The sequence below is a fragment of the Anomaloglossus baeobatrachus genome, chromosome 7, assembly GCF_048569485.1.
Source record: "Anomaloglossus baeobatrachus isolate aAnoBae1 chromosome 7, aAnoBae1.hap1, whole genome shotgun sequence".
Lineage (NCBI taxonomy): Eukaryota > Metazoa > Chordata > Amphibia > Anura > Aromobatidae > Anomaloglossus > Anomaloglossus baeobatrachus.
The window spans coordinates 45,812,064-45,830,801 of NC_134359.1; the positions used below are offsets into that span (position 1 = coordinate 45,812,064).

Sequence of the window (18,738 nt, forward strand, 5' to 3'; positions counted from 1 at the left end):
CACATGTGCAGGGAGCCGGCATTATACTCCTCTCCCCCCAGAACGACTACTCCTATTATAGTCCTCCTATTATACTCCTCTCTGAGTATAATAGGAGAACTATTATAGCATGGGGGATGGAGCATGATGGGGAGTGCGCAGCATGGGGGATGGAGCACGATGCGGTGCGCAGCATGGGGGATGTAGCACGATGGGGGGAGCGCAGCATGGGGGATGTAGCACGATGGGGAGTGCGCAGCATGGGGGATGGAGCACGATGGGGGGTGCGCAGCATGGGGGATAGAGCACGATGGGGAGTGCGCAGCATGGGGGATGGAGCACGATGGGGGGTGCGCAGCATGGGGGATGGAGCACGATGGGGAGTGCGCAGAATGGAGGATGGAGCACGATGGGAAGTGCACAGCATGGGGGATGGAGCACGATGGGGAGTGCGCAGCATGGGGGATGGAGCACGATGGGGGTGCGCAGCATGGGGGATGGAGCACGATGGGGGGTGCGCAGCATAGGGGATGGAGCACGATGGGGAGTGCGCAGCATGGGGGATGGAGCACGATGGGGAGTGTGCAGCATGGGAGATGGAGTACGATGGGGGGTGCGCAGCATGGGGGATGGAGCACGATGGGGGATGGAGCACGATGGGGTGTGCGCAGCATGGGGGATGGAGCACGATGGGGAGTGCGCAGCATGGGGGATGGAGCACGATGGGGAGTGCGCAGCATGGGGGATGGAGCACGATGGGGGGTGCGCAGCATGGGGGATGGAGCACGATGGGCGGTGCGCAGCATGGGGGATGGAGCACAATGGGGGGTGGGCAGCATGGGGGATGGAGCACGATGTGAGGTGCGCAGCATGGGGGATGGAGCACGATGGGGGGTGCGCAGCATGGGGTATAGAGCACGATGGGGGGTGCGCAGCATGGAAGATGGAGCACGATGGGGGGTGTGCAGCATGGGGGATAGAGCACGATGGGGGGTGAGCAGCATAGGGGATAGAGCACGATGGGGAGTGCGCAGCATGGGGGATGGAGCACGATGGGGAGTGCGCAGTATGGGGATGGAGCACGATTGGGGTGCGCAGCATGGGGGATGGAGCACGATGGGGGTGCGCAGCATGGGGGATGGAGCACGATGGGGAGTGCGCAGCATGGGGGATGGAGCACGATGGGGAGTGCGCAGCATGGGGGATGGAGCACGATGGGGGTGCGCAGCATGGGGGATGGAGCACGATGGGGAGTGCGCAGCATGGGGGATGGAGCACGATGGGGAGTGCGCAGCATGGGGGATGGAGCATGATGGGGAATGCGCAGCATGGGGGATGGAGCACGATGGGGGTGCGCAGCATGGGGGATGGAGCACGATGGGGAGTGCGCAGCATGGGGGATGGAGCACGATGGGGAGTGCGCAGCATGGGGGATGGAGCATGATGGGGAATGCGCAGCATGGGGGATGGAGCACGATGGGGGTACACACCTCCCCCCAAAACACACACACACACCGCCACACGCGCACAACACACCACACACACACTGGGAACCACAAACACCGCCCTACACAGACACCCACAAACACAGACAACGCCACACACACACACAACACACAAACACCGCAGCATACACAAATATACGCACATACCGCGCAACACACACACATTGCACAAAACATACCTCCCCCCAAAACACACACATGCACCCCACACCCACACAAACCGCGCAACACACACATCACCACACACACACAACGCTGCACACACACAGCGCTCCACAAACAACGCAACACACACAACGCAACACACAAACAACACCGCTCTCACCCCCCGCCACACCCAGACAACACCCAGAACATTTACAGCTCTACACAAACACTTGGCAACTACACACAACAACATCTATATATATAACAAAAATCATACATTAACTACACAATAAATTCTAGAATACCCGATGCGTTAGAATCGGGCCACCTTCTAGTATATATATATATATATATATATATATATATATATATGTATACACACACACACACACACACGGTGGTCCAAAAGTAGGTGGACAGTATGTGTAATAGGGTTAGCAAACAGTACAGTGAAACTGACTCCGTTGCCCTTAGCAACCAATCAGATTCCACCTTTCATTTTCCAAAGAGTCTGTGAAGAATGAAAAGTGGAATCTGATTGGTTGCTAAGGGCAGCTGAGTCAGTTTCACTTTACACCATGTTTGATAACCCTATTACACATACTGTCCACCTACTTTTGGACAACCCTGTGTGTGTGTGTGTATATATATATGTATATATATATATATTGTGTGTGTGTGTACTGAGCAGATGTATATATATATATCACAGATTGACATTCCCACCTGTGTTCAGGTTACATAAGCAGCAGAAAACAGTACCAAAATATTTTATTTAGTCGTCGTCGCTTTCATCATCAGAATGAAATCTGAATGGTGGGAACTTTATTGGAAGATCTCGCCAAACATCTAAGGTGTCCTTGGTCATCTTTTCATCCTTGTAGTTGATGACAAAGTTACAGATTTTCAGGCAGGGAAGTTCAGTGCCTTTATGGACCATTATAGTCCCCCATGTCTGTGAAACAAACATAAAAGGAATATTACAAAAAGTAATAAACAAGAAAAGCATGGATGACACCTACACAGACAAGCAAGTTGACTTTCGGCTACAATCTATCCATTGGTAGCTGTCGTGCCCAGGGAACGGGGTAGTCGGTCCTGGGCAGTTGCAAATGGGAATGTCACTCTGGTGGCCGTTGCCCGGTCCCGTGCCCTGGGGCTTCTTTTGTAAAAAGGGGAATATTTACAGGGGAGATAAGAGTTAATGTTCATGTGATGCCACTTGCGGGTTGCGGTTAAGGAACCGCCACTGCTGAATGTGGGTACTCCCAGAGCAGATGGTGGTTGCAGCAATGGTCTTAGGCCCTCCGCAGGTAGGGCCGTGCCTGGGAGATGTAACGGGGTAATAATGGAGACCACACCAGGTTGTCTTTTACAGTCCCTACTTACTCGGACACTTGGATTGCTGCTTCAGGTCCCATGGAGTATCAGTGCCAATGTAGTGACCCAGGTTGCTCTGTCCCCGGCACTCTCTGTTGGTTGGGTCCCTGTAGCGTAGAGCATTTGGGGCCCGACTTTCCATTTTGGGGTACAGCCTCCTTCTCTGTACGCCGGGCAGTGCGTACCCTGTGGGGAGGTAAGTGTCCAAACCCCGATCCTAGTTTACTGCTGATGCCCCCGGATTATTTGGTTCGGTGAAGTCCATGAAGGTGTCCTCACCGTGCAGGTGATTATCAAGCCGTATAAAACTGGCGCCTGATCTAGGGCCCTGTGCCCCGTGCGTGCTCCGGTCCCAGCAGTACCTGTCCGTACCCATCCTGGCGACCTCTCTCCCGTGCCCCCGGGGTTACCGCTGCAAGGAGCCAGCTCAGGCACGTCCGCACACCTCTCTGTGTGCAACACTTCTCTCAACTGACACTGACTTGACCCCTCCCACCAGGCCGGCTAAACCCGGGACTCATTCCCTCTAGGCGACCATCCCCTTACTTGGTTAACCCTCTATGCCCGGTGTGGAGTGGAGAACTAGGATTTTGGTTGTGTTTTGGTGGTATCGGCACTGGTACTCCAGGTCCCAGGGGGTAGGTCCCGCATCCCCAAGAGGATGCAGTTCCTTGTAGTGCCCTGAGTGGCTCAGGGGCGCTACATATCTATTTGGCACAATAAGATTTGTACTCAGGACTTCCAGAAGCAAAAAAGAAATCAATGCATGAAATTTTGCATGTTGATTCACAAGGTGAACAGCTTGGTCCTTCTTTGATCTAAGAGGCAAATCCCCATAATCCCCGCTTTCCCCATAAGGAAAGCATTAATGAGTCTGTATGTTTATATTTATGGGGCATCCGGGGTATTACTTTTGGTCGTATAAGCTATTTAAAGGTTTATTTCCACCTTCATAGATGGATATTGTCGGACAGTGCTTGTATAAACAAACACTTTTGCAATTTACAACTTTTTAAAATAAGCATCAGTTCTTGAAATATTAACACTTTTCTTTTGTTTACAACTCGTTGCCTAGGAGACCGACCACCGCTGCTGTCCATTTTGTAAGCACAACAATGAAGCTGGAGGTAACAGTGAGCTCCACTAATACCATCAGCTTCAAACCAGTGCTTACAAGAGCGTTCTGCCGTATAACAAAATACTAGTATTAAAAATAACACAAGCTGTGCTGGGACTCTGTTATAACTTTTGGATTGGGGCCCTGTAGTTTTAACGTTATCTCTTTGGTAGGTGGAGTTCAGCTCTGAAGAATTGTGAATGCAGCTCTGAACTATCATACTGAGACTGCAGCTCAGGAACTGTACCAGCAGAGGTATGGCATGTACAAAGCTAATCAACTTTTATATAGATTAATGACAGATACACTGATTGTCATAGGCTATCATATAATGTTAGGGTTGCAATTAGAGTTGGCCAAGTATCTAAATATTTCTACTCTCTATACTCATAACGAGAACTGTCTAATACTCGCGGATTCATTCCAAATAGTGTGTGCAATGCAAGTCAATGGGGAAAACTGGCAAAGTAATTAGTAAAGGCGGCTTTACAGGCAACGACATCGCTAACGAGATGTCATTGGGGTCACGGAATTCGTGACACACATCCGGTCTCATTAGCGACGTCGTTGCGTGTGAAACGTACGAACGACCGCTAACAATCAAAGAAGGGAATTTTGTTTACTTACCGTAAATTCCTTTTCTTCTAGCTCCAATTGGGAGCCCCAGACAATTGGGTGTATAGCTTCTGCCTCCGGAGGCCACACAAAGTATTACACTTAAAAGTGTAAAGCCCCTCCTCTTCTGCCTATACACCCCCCGTGCCTCACGGGCACCTCAGTTTTGGTGCAAAAGCAAGAAGGAGGAAAGTTATAAATTGGTTTAAAGTAAATTCAATCCGAAGAAATTTCGGAGAACTGAAACCATTCAACATGAACAACATGTGTACACAAAGAACAACAGCCCGAAGGGAACAGGGGCGGGTGCTGGGTCTCCCAATTGGAGCTAGAAGAAAAGGAATTTACGGTAAGTAAACAAAATTCCCTTCTTCTTTGTCGCTCCATTGGGAGACCCAGACAATTGGGACGTCCAAAAGCAGTCCCTGGGTGGGTAAAATAATACCTCTTAATAGAGCCGTAAAAACGGCCCTGTCCTACAGGTGGGCAACCGCCGCCTGAAGGACTCGTCTACCTAGGCTGGCATCTGCCGAAGCATAGGCATGCACCTGATAGTGTTTCGTGAAAGTGTGCAGGCTCGACCAGGTAGCCGCCTGACACACCTGCTGAGCCGTAGCCTGGTGCCGCAAAGCCCAGGACGCACCCACGGCTCTGGTAGAATGGGCCTTCAGCCCTGATGGAACCGGAAGCCCAGAAGAACGGTAGGCTTCGAGAATTGGTTCCTTAATCCACCGAGCCAGGGTTGATTTGGAAGCCTGTGACCCTTTACGCTGGCCAGCGACAAGGACAAAGAGAGCATCTGAGCGGCGCAGGGGCGCCGTACGAGAAATGTAGAATCTGAGCGCTCTCACCAGATCCAACGAGTGCAAATCCTTTTCACATTGGTGAACTGGATGTGGACAAAGAGAAGGTAAGGAGATATCCTGATTAAGGTGGAAGGGTGATACCACCTTAGGGAGAAATTCAGGAACGGGCCGCAGAACCACCTTATCCTGGTGAAACACCAGGAAAGGAGCTTTGCATGACAGCGCTGCTAGCTCAGACACTCTGCGAAGCGATGTGACTGCTACTAGGAAGACAACTTTCTGCGAAAGGCGTGAAAGAGAAATATCTTTCATTGGCTCGAAGGGCGGTTTCTGAAGAGCCATCAGAACCCTGTTCAGATCCCAGGGCTCTAACGGACGCTTGTAAGGAGGGACTATGTGACAAACCCCCTGCAGGAACGTGCGTACCTTTGGAAGTCTGGCTAGGCGCTTCTGGAAAAAGACAGAGAGCGCTGAGACTTGTCCCTTAAGGGAGCCAAGCGACAAACCTTTTTCCAATCCAGATTGAAGGAAGGAAAGAAAGGTAGGTAAGGCAAATGGCCAGGGAGTAAAACCCTGATCAGAGCACCAGGATAAGAATATTCTCCACGTCCTGTGGTAGATCTTGGCGGACGTTGGTTTCCTGGCCTGTCTCATAGTGGCAATGACCTCTTGAGACAACCCTGAAGACGCTAGGACCCAGGACTCAATGGCCACACAGTCAGGTTGAGGGCCGCAGAATTCAGATGGAAAAACGGACCTTGAGATAGCAAGTCTGGTCGGTCTGGCAGTGCCCACGGTTGACGCACCGTGAGATGCCACAGATCCGGGTACCACGACCTCCTCGGCCAGTCTGGGGCGACGAGGATGGCGCGGCGGCAGTCGGACCTGATCTTGCGTAATACTCTGGGCAGTAGTGCCAGAGGAGGAAACACATAAGGCAGTTGAAACTGCGACCAATCCTGCACTAATGCGTCTGCCGCCAGAGCTCTGTGATCTTGAGACCTTGCCATGAATGCCGGTACTTTGTTGTTGTGCCGGGACGCCATTAGGTCGACGTCCGGCATCCCCCAGCGGCAACAGATCTCTTGAAACACGTCCGGGTGAAGGGACCATTCCCCTGCGTCCATGCCCTGGCGACTGAGAAAGTCTGCTTCCCAGTTTTCTATGCCCGGGATGTGAACTGCGGATATGGTGGATGCTGTGGCTTCCACCCACAGTAGAATCCGTCGGACCTCTTGGAAGGCTTGCCGACTGCGTGTTCCGCCTTGGTGGTTGATGTATGCCACCGCTGTGGAGTTGTCCGACTGAATTCGGATCTGTTTGCCTTTCAGCCACGGCTGGAACACTTTTAGGGCTAGGTATACTGCCCTTATCTCCAGAACATTGATCTGCAGGGAGGACTCTGGCTGAGTCCAGGTACCCTGAGCTCTGTGGTGGAGAAAGACCGCTCCCCATCCTGACAGACTCGCGTCCGTCGTGACCACCGCCCAGGATGGGGGTAGGAAGGATTTCCCCTTCGACAATGAAGTGGGAAGAAGCCACCACCGAAGGGAGGCTTTGGCCGCCTGAGAAAGGGAGACGTTCCTGTCGAGGGACGTCGACTTCCTGTCCCATTTGCGGAGAATGTCCCATTGAAGTGGACGCAGATGAAACTGCGCAAAAGGAACTGCCTCCATTGCTGCCACCATCTTCCCTAGGAAGTACATGAGGCGCCTCAAGGGGTGTGACTGGCCTTGAAGGAGAGATTGCACCCCTGTCTGTAGTGAACGCTGTTTGTCCAGCGGAAGCTTCACTATCGCTGAGAGAGTATGAAACTCCATGCCAAGATATGTCAGTGATTGGGCCGGTGTCAGATTTGACTTTGGGAAATTGATGATCCACCCGAATCTCTGGAGAGTCTCCAGAGCAATGTTCAGGCTGTGTTGGCATGTCCCTCGAGAGGGTGCCTTGACAAGCAGATCGTCTAAGTAAGGTATCACCGAGTGTCCCTGAGAGTGTAGGACTGCTACCACTGTAGCCATGACCTTGGTGAAGACCCGTGGTGCTGTCGCCAAGCCGAAAGGCAGTGCCACGAACTGAAGGTGTTCGTTTCCTATGGCGAAACGTAGGAAGCACTGATGCTCTGGTGCAATCGGTACGTGGAGATAAGCATCTTTGATGTCGATTGATGCCAAGAAGTCTCCTTGGGACATTGAGGCGATGACGGAGCGGAGCGATTCCATCCGGAACCGCCTGGTTTTCACGTGTTTGTTGAGCAGTTTTAGGTCCAGAACAGGACGGAAAGATCCGTCCTTTTTTGGCACCACAAACAGGTTGGAGTAAAAACCATGGCCCTGTTGCTGTAGAGGAACAGGGATCACCACTCCTTCTGCCTTCAAAGTGCACACCGCCTGAAGAAGAGCATCGGCTCGCTCGGGGGGCGGAGATGTTCTGAAAAAACGAGTCAGAGGACGAGAGCTGAACTCTATCCTGTAACCGTGAGACAGAATGTCTCTCACCCAACGGTCTTGTACCTGTGGCAGCCAGGCGTCGCAAAAGCGGGAGAGCCTGCCACCGACCGAGGATGCGGTGTGAAGAGGCCGAAAGTCATGAGGAGGCCGCTTTAGAAGCGGTTCCTCCGGCGGTCTTTTTAGGACGTGACTTAGACCGCCATGAATCGGAGTTCGACTGACTCTTCTGTGGCCTGTTGGACGATGAGAAGTGAGACCTGCCCGCGGGCCGAAAGGACCGAAATCTCGATTGTCCTTTCCGTTGTTGAGGTCTCTTCTGTTTGGGCTGGGGTAAGGAAGAATCCTTTCCCTTGGATTGTTTAATGATTTCATCCAATCGCTCACCAAACAGGCGGTCGCCCGAAAATGGCAACCCGGTTAAGAATTTCTTGGAAGCCGAGTCTGCCTTCCATTCACGTAGCCACATGGCCCTGCGGACCACCACCGAATTGGCGGATGCTACCGCCATACGGCTCGTAGAGTCCAGGATAGCATTAATGGCGTAGGCCGCAAACGCCGACGCCTGAGTGGTTAATGACACCACCTGCGGAGCAGAGGCACGTGTGACCGCATTAATCTGCGAGTGACAAGCTGAGATAGCTTGGAGAGCCCATACGGCTGCAAATGCCGGAGCATAGGACGCGCCGATAGCCTCATAGATGGATTTCAACCAGAGCTCCATCTGTCTGTCAGTGGCATCTTTGAGTGAAGCCCCATCTTCCACTGCAACTATGGATCTAGCCGCCAGTCTGGAGACTGGAGGATCCACCTTGGGACACTGAGCCCAAACCTTGACAACGTCAGGGGGGAAAGGGTAACGTGTGTCCTTAAGACGCTTAGAAAAGCGTTTATCTGGACAAGCCCGGTGCTTCTGGACTGACTCTCTGAAGTCGGAGTGATCCAGAAACGTACTCAATGTACGCTTAGGAAACCTAAAACGGAATTTCTCCTGCTGAGAAGCTGACTCCTCAATTGGAGGCGCTGGGGGAGAAAGCTCCAACACCTGATTGATGGACGCTATAAGGTCATTCACTATGGCGTCTCCCTCTGGCGTATCTAGGTTAAGAGCGGCTTCAGGATCAGAATCCTGATCTGCCACCTCCGCTTCATCCTCCAGAGAGTCCTCTTGCTGAGACCCTGAGCAGTGTGATGAAGTCGAGGGAATTTCCCAGCGAGCCCGCTTAGGTGGTCTGGGACTGCGGTCCATGTCAGAGACCTCATTTTGGGACCTATAAGTCACCCCAGGAGCATTTTGCTGCTCCAACTGAGGGGGGCCTGGGGTCAATGAAACAACAGTGCCCGGGGCCTGAGTTACCGGCCTGGACTGCAAGGCTTCTAGTATCTTAGCAGACCATTTATCCATACTCTCAGACAGTTTGTCAGCAAATATTGCAAACTCTGTCCCTGTCACCTGGACAGTGGTAACAGGTGGTTCCCCTTGGGCCACCAGTGGCAGAGGCTCCGGCTGAGTAAGTGCCACAGGGGCCGAGCATTGCACACAATGAGGATCGGTGGAACCTGCCGGTAGTATAGCCGCACATGAAGTACAGGTGGCAAAGTAAGCCTGTGCTTTGGCACCCTTGCTTTTTGCGGACGACATGCTGTTGTCTCCTCTGAGTACAATGCAGGAGGGTATATAGCCAAAAATCAACAGTGCGACCGTACAGTGTAAGTGTACAGCATATAAGCATATATATATATATGCACACTTCGGCACTCAGTGGGGCCAGCACCCAGGTGCTGCTTACCGACCGCTAAAAGCGGTTGTGTGATCAACAGATTCCCTTGCCTGGGTCTCCCAGCGTGCTTTCTCTCCTCTCCAGCGTCAGAGTTGCTGACAGTAATGGCTGTCGGCGTTCTGTGGGGAGGAGGGGGCCGTGGGCGTGCCCCAGAAAGTGCGGGAATCTGATGCCCCACTGTGCTGTATGAGGGGGGAGGAGAATACACAGTATGCTCCAGCCCTCGGCACTGACGTCCTGTGCAGCGTCCCGCCCTTCCCCTGACTGGCAGGCCTGGGGGCGGGAGGAAAACGAAACTAGGCCGCAAAAGCCGGGGACTAAAGTTATAAGCGCGGCCGGCAAATAAGCGCGGCCGGCGCGGTAGTCCCCGGCGCACTAACACACCCAGCAGCGCTGCGGTGTGTATGGCACAAGCGCTTCATGCGCGGTCCCCCAGGGGGACACAGAGTACCTCCAGTAGCAGGGCCTTGTCCCTGACGATACCCGGCTCCTGTCCAGCAGATTCCCCAGGGGCTGCGGAGGGAGCACGGCCTCAGTGCCTGGAGACCGATAGGATCCCACTTCACCCAGAGCCCTACAGGGATGGGGAAGGAAAACAGCATGTTGGCTCCTGCCTGTGTACCCGCAATGGGTACCTCAACCTTAACCGCACCGCCGACCAAAGTGGGGTGAGAAGGGAGCATGCTGGGGACCCTGTTATGGGTCCTCTTTTCTTCCATCCGACCTAGTCAGCAGCTGCTGCTGACTAAGATGTGGAGATATGCGTGCATGTGTGCCTCCTTCGCACAAAGCATAAAAACTGAGGTGCCCGTGAGGCACGGGGGGTGTATAGGCAGAAGAGGAGGGGCTTTACACTTTTAAGTGTAATACTTTGTGTGGCCTCCGGAGGCAGAAGTTATACACCCAATTGTCTGGGTCTCCCAATGGAGCGACAAAGAAAATACTCACCTAATCGTTGATCGTTGACACGTCGTTCTAATCCCAAATATCTTTGCTGGTGCAGGATGCAGGTGTTCGTCGTTCCTGAGGCAAGCACACATCGCTATGTGTAACACCCCAGGAACAAGGAACAACACCGTACCTGCGTCCTCCGGCAACGAGGTGGGCGTGTCTTTCTTTCGGCTGCTCTCCGCCCCTCCGCTTCTATTGGATGGCTGCCGTGTGCAGTCTCTGTGATGCCGCACGAACCGCCCCCTTAGAAAGGCGCGGAAACAGCATTACATGTTTCTCAACGCTCCTTGACTGGAGACTGCCCTTCCCGTGGTTGTTCCTTCCCGGTGAAAGACCTGGCTAGTTTCCTGGCAGCGTTGAGAAACATGTGATGGTGTCTCCGCGGCTTTCCGCGGCTTTCCCAGGGGGCATTGCTCTAGAATCACTGCGTTGAGAAACACGTGATGGTGTCTCCGCGGTGTGGATGTTGACCCTAAGTTCAACCATCCTTGCTTATGCAATCTTGGATAGGGACAGTTCAGCCACCCAATCGGAGGTTGGGGCATGCTGAGCTGTCAGTATGATGATGGGCAGTTCAGCAGTCCAATCGGAGATCGGGGTGTGCTGAGCTGTCCTTATGGTGATGGGCAGATCAGCAGTCCAATCTTGGGCAGGGGCTTGCTGAGCTGTCATTATGGTGGTGGGCAGTTCAGCCATCCAATCGGAGGCAGGGGCATGCTGAGCTGTCAGTATGGTGACATGGCGGTATGGTTCAGTCATGCGATTGGCTGAAATCAGTAACAAAGAAAGTTTTTCTTTTAGAAAGTTTGGAGAAATCTTCCCCACTGAAGCGTCACTTACTCTGCCACAATTATTGCAAATGATGTCGCCATTTGTCTGGTAATCTGCTAACTTCTCTTGAAGTGTTTTATTTTCTCCTTTTTTGTAGCGTTTCCTGAAAAAAAAACAAAAAACAATATATTATTAAAAGGCTGCTGTTTTATAAAATAGATACATTTTATCATTTTACCCTTAAGCCTCTAAAGCCTGCTTTACACCTTGCAATTAAGCATACGATATCGTATGCGATTGTAACCGCCCCCATCGTATGTGCGGCACGTTCTATTTGTTGAATGTGCCGCACATACGATTAACCCCCGTCACACGTACTTACCCGTCCATACGACCTCGATGTGGGCGGCGAACATCCACTTCCTGGAGTGGGAGGGACATTCGGCGTCACAGCGACGTCACACGGCAGCCGGCCAATAGAAGCGGAGGGGAGGAGATGAGCGGGACGTAAACATCCCGCCCACCTCCTTCCTTCCGCATTGCCGGCGGGACCCGCGGGACGCAGGTAAGATCTGTTCATCGTTCCCGGGGTGTCACACACTGCGATGTGCGCTACCCCGGGTACGATGAACAACCTGACATTCAATTTTTAGGAAATGAACGACGTGCGTGCGATGAACGTTTTACCGTTCATTCGCAATCGCACGTAGCTGTTACACACTACAATGTAACTTACGATGCCGGATGTGCGTCACTTACGACGTGACCCCGCTGACACATCGTAAGATATATTGTAGTGTGTAAAGCGCCCTTAATAGACAGTCAGATATAACTTACATTTAAAGAGTAACCGTAGTTTCAATTTTTTGTCCATAAATCAATAGCAAACATAAAAATAAAAAACTTTGTTATATATCTAATTACATACATCTGCTTCTTTCTCCTCGTAGACTGATCTTTCTTTCTCAAGACTCAATTCCCTGTAAAATGTGTCTCCAGTGAATATATATTTTCATTACTGAGACAGGAGATGGCAGTTGGTGCTAATAAAGTTCTATAGAGAAGTATAACTGCCGTTTCATGAGAACTTGCAGCAGAATGTCTGCGTCTGCCTCTAGCTCCTCCCTCCTTTCTCCTCCCTTCTCCATAGAATCTTATAAGCACCAACTGTCATGTCCTATCTCAGTAATAGGAATAGTCGTCTTCACTGATTATAGATTTTACCCATGAATTGAGAGTAGAAGATCAGTCCAAAAGAAGAAAGCAAAAATCGCTGATAAAATATATTACAAAGTTGCTTATATTCACGTGAACTATTAATTTATGCAATTAAAATTAAAGCAACAGATACTCTTTAATAACCAATGAACTTATTTATGTTCTCAATATGTTTGATTAAAAAAAAAAATGTGAATACCTTAATACTGATTTTTAACCCCTTTCCACCCCATGTTGTACCATTACATAATAGAGCATTTGCAGGAGCATGGAGCTAGCTCAGGAGCGGAGCCCATTTTGCACACGGCAGATACCAGCTGTTTCAGCCTTTACCTGAGTGAGCTCTAATTGCTTTTGAGCCATTAAATGTGGATGACAATTACCGACAGCAGCATTTAAAGAGGACAAACCACAAGAATTGTCCTATATAAACTAAGGCCAGTGCTATACTGACACTATCATGCTGATTCTATACATACCTTTAGTTGTGAGATCGGATGTATACTTTCTGAAATATAGGCAAGTAAAGTTTGATGATAGGAGCAACGGAATATCTAATAGGTGGGTCGGGTTTTGCTAGTTATTCCCACCCCTGTCTGCCTTTCATCCTCCTGTCTCTGTTATTACAAGGGGAAGGAGAGAGGACAAGGGTGAGAAAGGACACGCAGGCAGACGGGGCGGGAATAACTAACAAAACCCGATCCACCTATTATATATTCCATTGCACCTATCAGCAAACAACAATGCATTTCACAAACTTTACTTGCCTATATTTCAGAAAGTATACATCCGATCTCACAACTAAAGGTATGTATAGAATCAGCATGATAGCGCCAGTATAGCACGGACGTTAGCTTATATATGAAAATCTGGTGGTTGGTCCTCTTTAAATAGTGAAAACCTGCCCGAGCATCTGATCAAGGCACCCATGTGCTGGTCCATTGCAATGTGATTGCATGGTGCTGATGGTGTGCCATGGCAGACCTGCTAAAGGCCTTTGTCGCTGCCATGTTGGTACTTCTGTGATGTTAATGTTGCTCCTTGAAAATGACATAGGCTCAGAAAGTACTACTTCACTGTTTTTCTTTTTTTTTTTTTTTCTGTGCACATATAGTACTGTTTCCCGGTCTCTCGCCACTAATGATGCAGATATGGAACTAGGCTTTCTGATTTGTCAACTAATGTAAAATTAAAATGGTTGCTGGGCTCAGTAATTGTACAAGGAATAATTCACGATGTAAGTAGATATAAAAGAACATGCAATTGTACATAGCCGGTTATCAGCATTACCAATCAGCTAAACAGAACATAAAATACATACTTGAACTTTGGGTCGGTAACAACGTGATGCATGTTTTCTATCACACGAATGTCGAGTCCAGAACAGACGCGTTTCTGACACTTTTTACACTGGAAAGTGATTTTAGAAGGGTCTTTCTGGTAAACTTTCTGCAAGTCTTTACTCTTTTTAACTTTGCTTTCAATGATACTTTGTGCCTGAAATTCTTGGATCTTCAGAAAAATAAAAAACAAAAAACAGTTCTGGTTATGTAGGAATTACTATGTGCAACTGAAATGCTTTTAAAAATAACAAAATTACCTTGTCAGCAAAAGTTGCAGGGTCCATCTTCTGCACCTTTTGGATAGCTTTATGCATTAAGCCTTCTCGGTGTTCATTAACGCTGTCATGATCAATAGCCCCGGATGAACTAGAAGCCACCAATACAAGAGTGCTTTCTTCAGCTCTGGCTCGGCCACGCGTCTAGTGGTCACAGGGAAAAGAAAACCTTATGTTATTGAATGACAGAATGTATGAACACAGAATCTGTCAGCAGGTTTTTGCTACGGAAGCTGAGGACAGCATGCTGTAAGAGTTTAAAAACAAAAAAGCAACTGTGCTTCTCTTATCAGTGTGTGCAATTGTTTATGTAAACTAAAGGCTTTATTACACTGTGATTCTCATTATGGGGCTAAAAACTCACATGTGGGCCAGTCAGCTGTGAGCATGGTGTCAGGTGTCACAAGTGACAGACAGTCCTGTGGTATCCAGCTATAGAAGGTCACAGCGTTTGGCTGCACAAACTGCTCCGTGGCCTTCTATCATTCCTGCTTGGTTTTCTTTCCTTTCCCTTTAGGACTCTGGAGCATTGTTCAGACTTTCAGCTGCTGTTCATCAGTACTTTCCTTGTCTATATACACCTTCACTTATTACTTGCTGCTGGTGATATTTGATACATCTTTATCAAGTCTTCAGTGCAAGCAGTCGACTTGCATACATCAGGAGAGTCTTAAGGTACCGTCACACTAAGCAACATCACTAGCAACATCGCTGCTGAGGCACAACTTGCTAGCGATGTTGCAGTGTGTGACATCCAGCAACAACCTGGCCCCTGCTGTGAGGTCGCTGGTTGTTGCTGAATGTCCTGGACCATTTTTTAGTTGTTGCTCTCCCGCTGTGAAGCACAGATCGCTGTGTGTGACAGCGACAGAGCAACAACTAAATGTGCAGTGAGCAGGGAGCCGGCTTCTGAGGACGCTGGTAACCAATGTAAATATCGGGTAACCAAGAAGCCCTTTCCTTAGTTACCCGATATTTACCTTCATTACCAGCGTCCGCCGCTCTCACGCTGTCAGTGCCGGCTCCCTGCACACATAGCCAGACTACACATCGGGTAAATAACCCAATTGCTGGCTGGGGGCTGGTCACTGGTTGCTGGTGAGATCTGCCTGTGTGACAGCTCACCAGCAACCCGTGTAGCGACGCTCCAGCGATCCTGACCAGGTCAGGTTGCTGGTGGGATTGCTGGAGCGTCGCTTAGTGTGACGGTACCTTTAGTGGTTTTTGCAGATTCTCTCCCTGAGACAACTAGAAATGAATTGTTTGTAGTTTTCCCTCGTTTGGTATCCCTGCGTGTCCTTCAGAGTCTAGTGGGGTTGATGAAGAGCTCATCCCATCCGCCCCCTACCTAAGGCCCAGATCAGGGTCATCCTAGGGTCAGGTATGTGGCTCAGTGCATAGGTGCGGACTGCGTAATGTACAGTTAGGTCCAGAAATATTTGGACAGTGACACAAGTTTTGTTATTTTAGCTGTTTACAAAAACATGTTCAGAAATACAATTATATATATAATATGGGCTGAAAGTGCACACTCCCAGCTGCAATATGAGAGTTTTCACATCCAAATCGGAGAAAGGGTTTAGGAATCATAGCTCTGTAATGCATAGCCTCCTCTTTTTCAAAGGACCAAAAGTAATTGGACAAGGGACTCTAAGGGCTGCAATTAACTCTGAAGGCGTCTCCCTCGTTAACCTGTAATCAATGAAGTAGTTAAAAGGTCTGGGGTTGATTACAGGTGTGTGGTTTTTCATTTGGAAGCTGTTGGTGTGACCAGACAACATGCGGTCTAAGGAACTCTCAATTGAGGTGAAGCAGAACATCCTGAGGCTGAAAAAAAAGAGAATTTTGTTTACTTACCGTAAATTCTTTTTCTTATAGTTCCGTATTGGGAGACCCAGACATTGGATGTATAGCTTCTGCCTCCGGAGGACACACAAAGTACTACACTCAAAAGTGTAGCTCCTCCCTCTGAGCTTATACACCCCCTGGAGAACCAGTTCTAACCAGTTTAGTGCAAAAGCTGAAGGAGAATAGCCACCCACAAGTAAAAACAGAGCCAGAACCGGAACAACCGGAGTCTCTGTCTACAACAACAGCCGGTGATAACACGCGGAACAAGAAACTGCCAACAGGCAAAAGGGAGGGAGCTGGGTCTCCCAATACGGAACTATAAGAAAAAGAATTTACGGTAAGTAAACAAAATTCTCTTTTTCTTTATCGTTCCTATGGGAGACCCAGACATTGGGACGTCTCAAATCAGTCCATGGGTGGGAATAAACAGAAAAACTGCGAAGTAGGCGGAGCCTAACTTCACAAGTGGGCGACAGCCGCCTGAAGGATACGTCTGCCCAAGCTCGCATCTGCCGAAGCATGAGCACGCACTTGGTAGTGCTTTGAAAAGGTATGCAGGCTAGTCCAAGTGGCAGCCTGACAGACTTGCTGAGCCGTAGCCTGGTGCCTGAAAGCCCAAGAGGCACCGACAGCTCTGGTCGAGTGTGCCTTGATCCCCTGAGAACACTGGTAGGCCTCCGAAATGGTGGACCTGATCCAACGGGCTAAGGTCGGCTTAGAAGCAGAGAGGCCCTTACGCTGACCTGTGGTTAGCACAAAAAGAGAGGTGCACCGCCTAATAGCAGCGATGCGAGGCACATAGATCCGGAGCGCCCGCACCAGATCCAGAGTATGCAACGCTTTTTCAAAGCGATGAACAGGAGCCGGACAAAAGGAAGGAAGGGTAATGTCCTGGTTAAGGTGGAAAGGAGAAACCACCTTAGGGAGAAAGTCCGGAGTCGGACGGAGAACCACCTTGTCTTGATGAAAAACCAAAAAAGGTGACTCTGAAGAGAGCGCAGCTAAATCAGAGACTCTCCTGAGGGAAGTTATGGCCACTAGAAAGACCACTTTCTGTGAAAGACGAAACAAAGAAACCTCCCTGAGAGGTTCAAAGGGGGGTTTCTGCAAAGCCGTGAGAACCAAATTGAGGTCCCAGGGATCCAAGGGCCGCCGGTAAGGCGGAATGATGTGAGACGCACCTTGCATGAAGGTGCGGATCTGAGCCAGCCTGGCGATACGCCGCTGGAACAGCACTGAGAGAGCCGAGACTTGTCCCTTGAGAGAGTTGAGGGACAATCCCAGCTGCAGACCGGACTGTAGAAAAGACAGAAGGGTCGGCAAGGAAAAAGGCCAAGGAAAATGGCCGGAAGAGCGACACCAGGACAGGGAAATCTTCCAAGTCCTGTGATAGATCTTGGCAGAGGAAGACTTACGGGCCCGAGTCATAGTGGAGATGACTTCAGGGTGGATACCAGAAGTCGTCAAGATCCAGGACTCAAGAGCCACGCCGTCAATCTGAGATCCGCAGAATTCTGGCGGAAAAAACGGACCTTGTGAGAGAAGGTCTGGACGGTCCGGAAGATGCCACGACACCTCTACGGACAGATGGAGCAGGTCTGGGTACCAAGCTCGCCTGGGCCAGTCTGGAGCAATGAGAATGACTCGACGGCCCTCCATTCTGATCTTGCGCAGAACTCTGGGCAAGAGAGCTAGAGGGGGAAACACGTAGGACAGACGAAACTGGGACCAGTCTTGAACCAGAGCGTCCGCGGCGAAGGCCTGAGGATCGTGGGAGTGAGCCACGTAAACCGGAACCTTGTTGTTGTGACGGGATGCCATTAGGTCCACGTCCGGAGTGCCCCATTTGCGGCAGATTGACTGAAACACTGCCGGATGCAGGGACCACTCGCCACTGTCCACGGTTTGACGGCTGAGATAATCTGCTTCCCAGTTTTCCACGCCTGGGATGTGGACTGCGGAGATGGTGGACTTGGAGTCCTCCGTCCATTGAAGGATGCGTTGTACCTCCAACATTGCCAGGCGGCTGCGTGTCCCGCCTTGGTGATTGATGTAGGCAACCGCTGTCGCGTTGTCTGACTGGACTCGGATGTGCTTGCCCGCCAACAGGTGGTGAAAGGCTAGGAGAGCTAGAAGCACAGCTCTGGTTTCCAGCACATTGATCGAGAGGGCTGACTCGGACGGAGTCCAAGTGCCCTGCGCTCGGTGGTGGAGACATACCGCTCCCCAGCCGGACAGACTGGCATCCGTGGTGAGAATCACCCAGGACGGGGTCAGGAAGGAGCGCCCCTGAGAGAGAGAGAGGGGCCGAAGCCACCACTGAAGAGAGCTCCTGGTCTGTGGCGACAGAGCCACTAACCTGTGCAAGGAGGAAGGCCGCTTGTCCCAACAGCGGAGAATGTCTAGCTGCAGTGACCGCAGATGAAACTGGGCAAAGGGAACAGCCTCTATTGACGCCACCATCTGACCCAGCACCTGCATCAGGTGCCTGATGGAATAACGGCGGGGCCTCAGCAGAGCGCGGACCGCCAGTTGGAGGGACTGCTGTTTGA

At 50.6% G+C, this 18,738-nt stretch overlaps 1 protein-coding gene across 1 annotated transcript in view; it reads right to left on the reverse strand.

The window, feature by feature from the left end:
- Positions 1 to 2,310: 2,310 nt before the first annotated feature.
- The window catches only part of LOC142245028 (interferon-induced helicase C domain-containing protein 1-like), a 145,616-nt gene continuing 129,188 nt past the window's right edge, over positions 2,311 to 18,738 (reverse strand). The window contains exons 13-16 of the mRNA XM_075317264.1: positions 14,318 to 14,479; positions 14,039 to 14,229; positions 11,569 to 11,662; positions 2,311 to 2,586 (exon numbers count right to left, since the gene is read on the reverse strand). Of these exons, the coding sequence (XP_075173379.1) occupies positions 2,407 to 2,586; positions 11,569 to 11,662; positions 14,039 to 14,229; positions 14,318 to 14,479 (627 nt within the window). The 3' untranslated portion in view covers positions 2,311 to 2,406. The remainder of the gene's footprint in view (positions 2,587 to 11,568; positions 11,663 to 14,038; positions 14,230 to 14,317; positions 14,480 to 18,738) is intronic.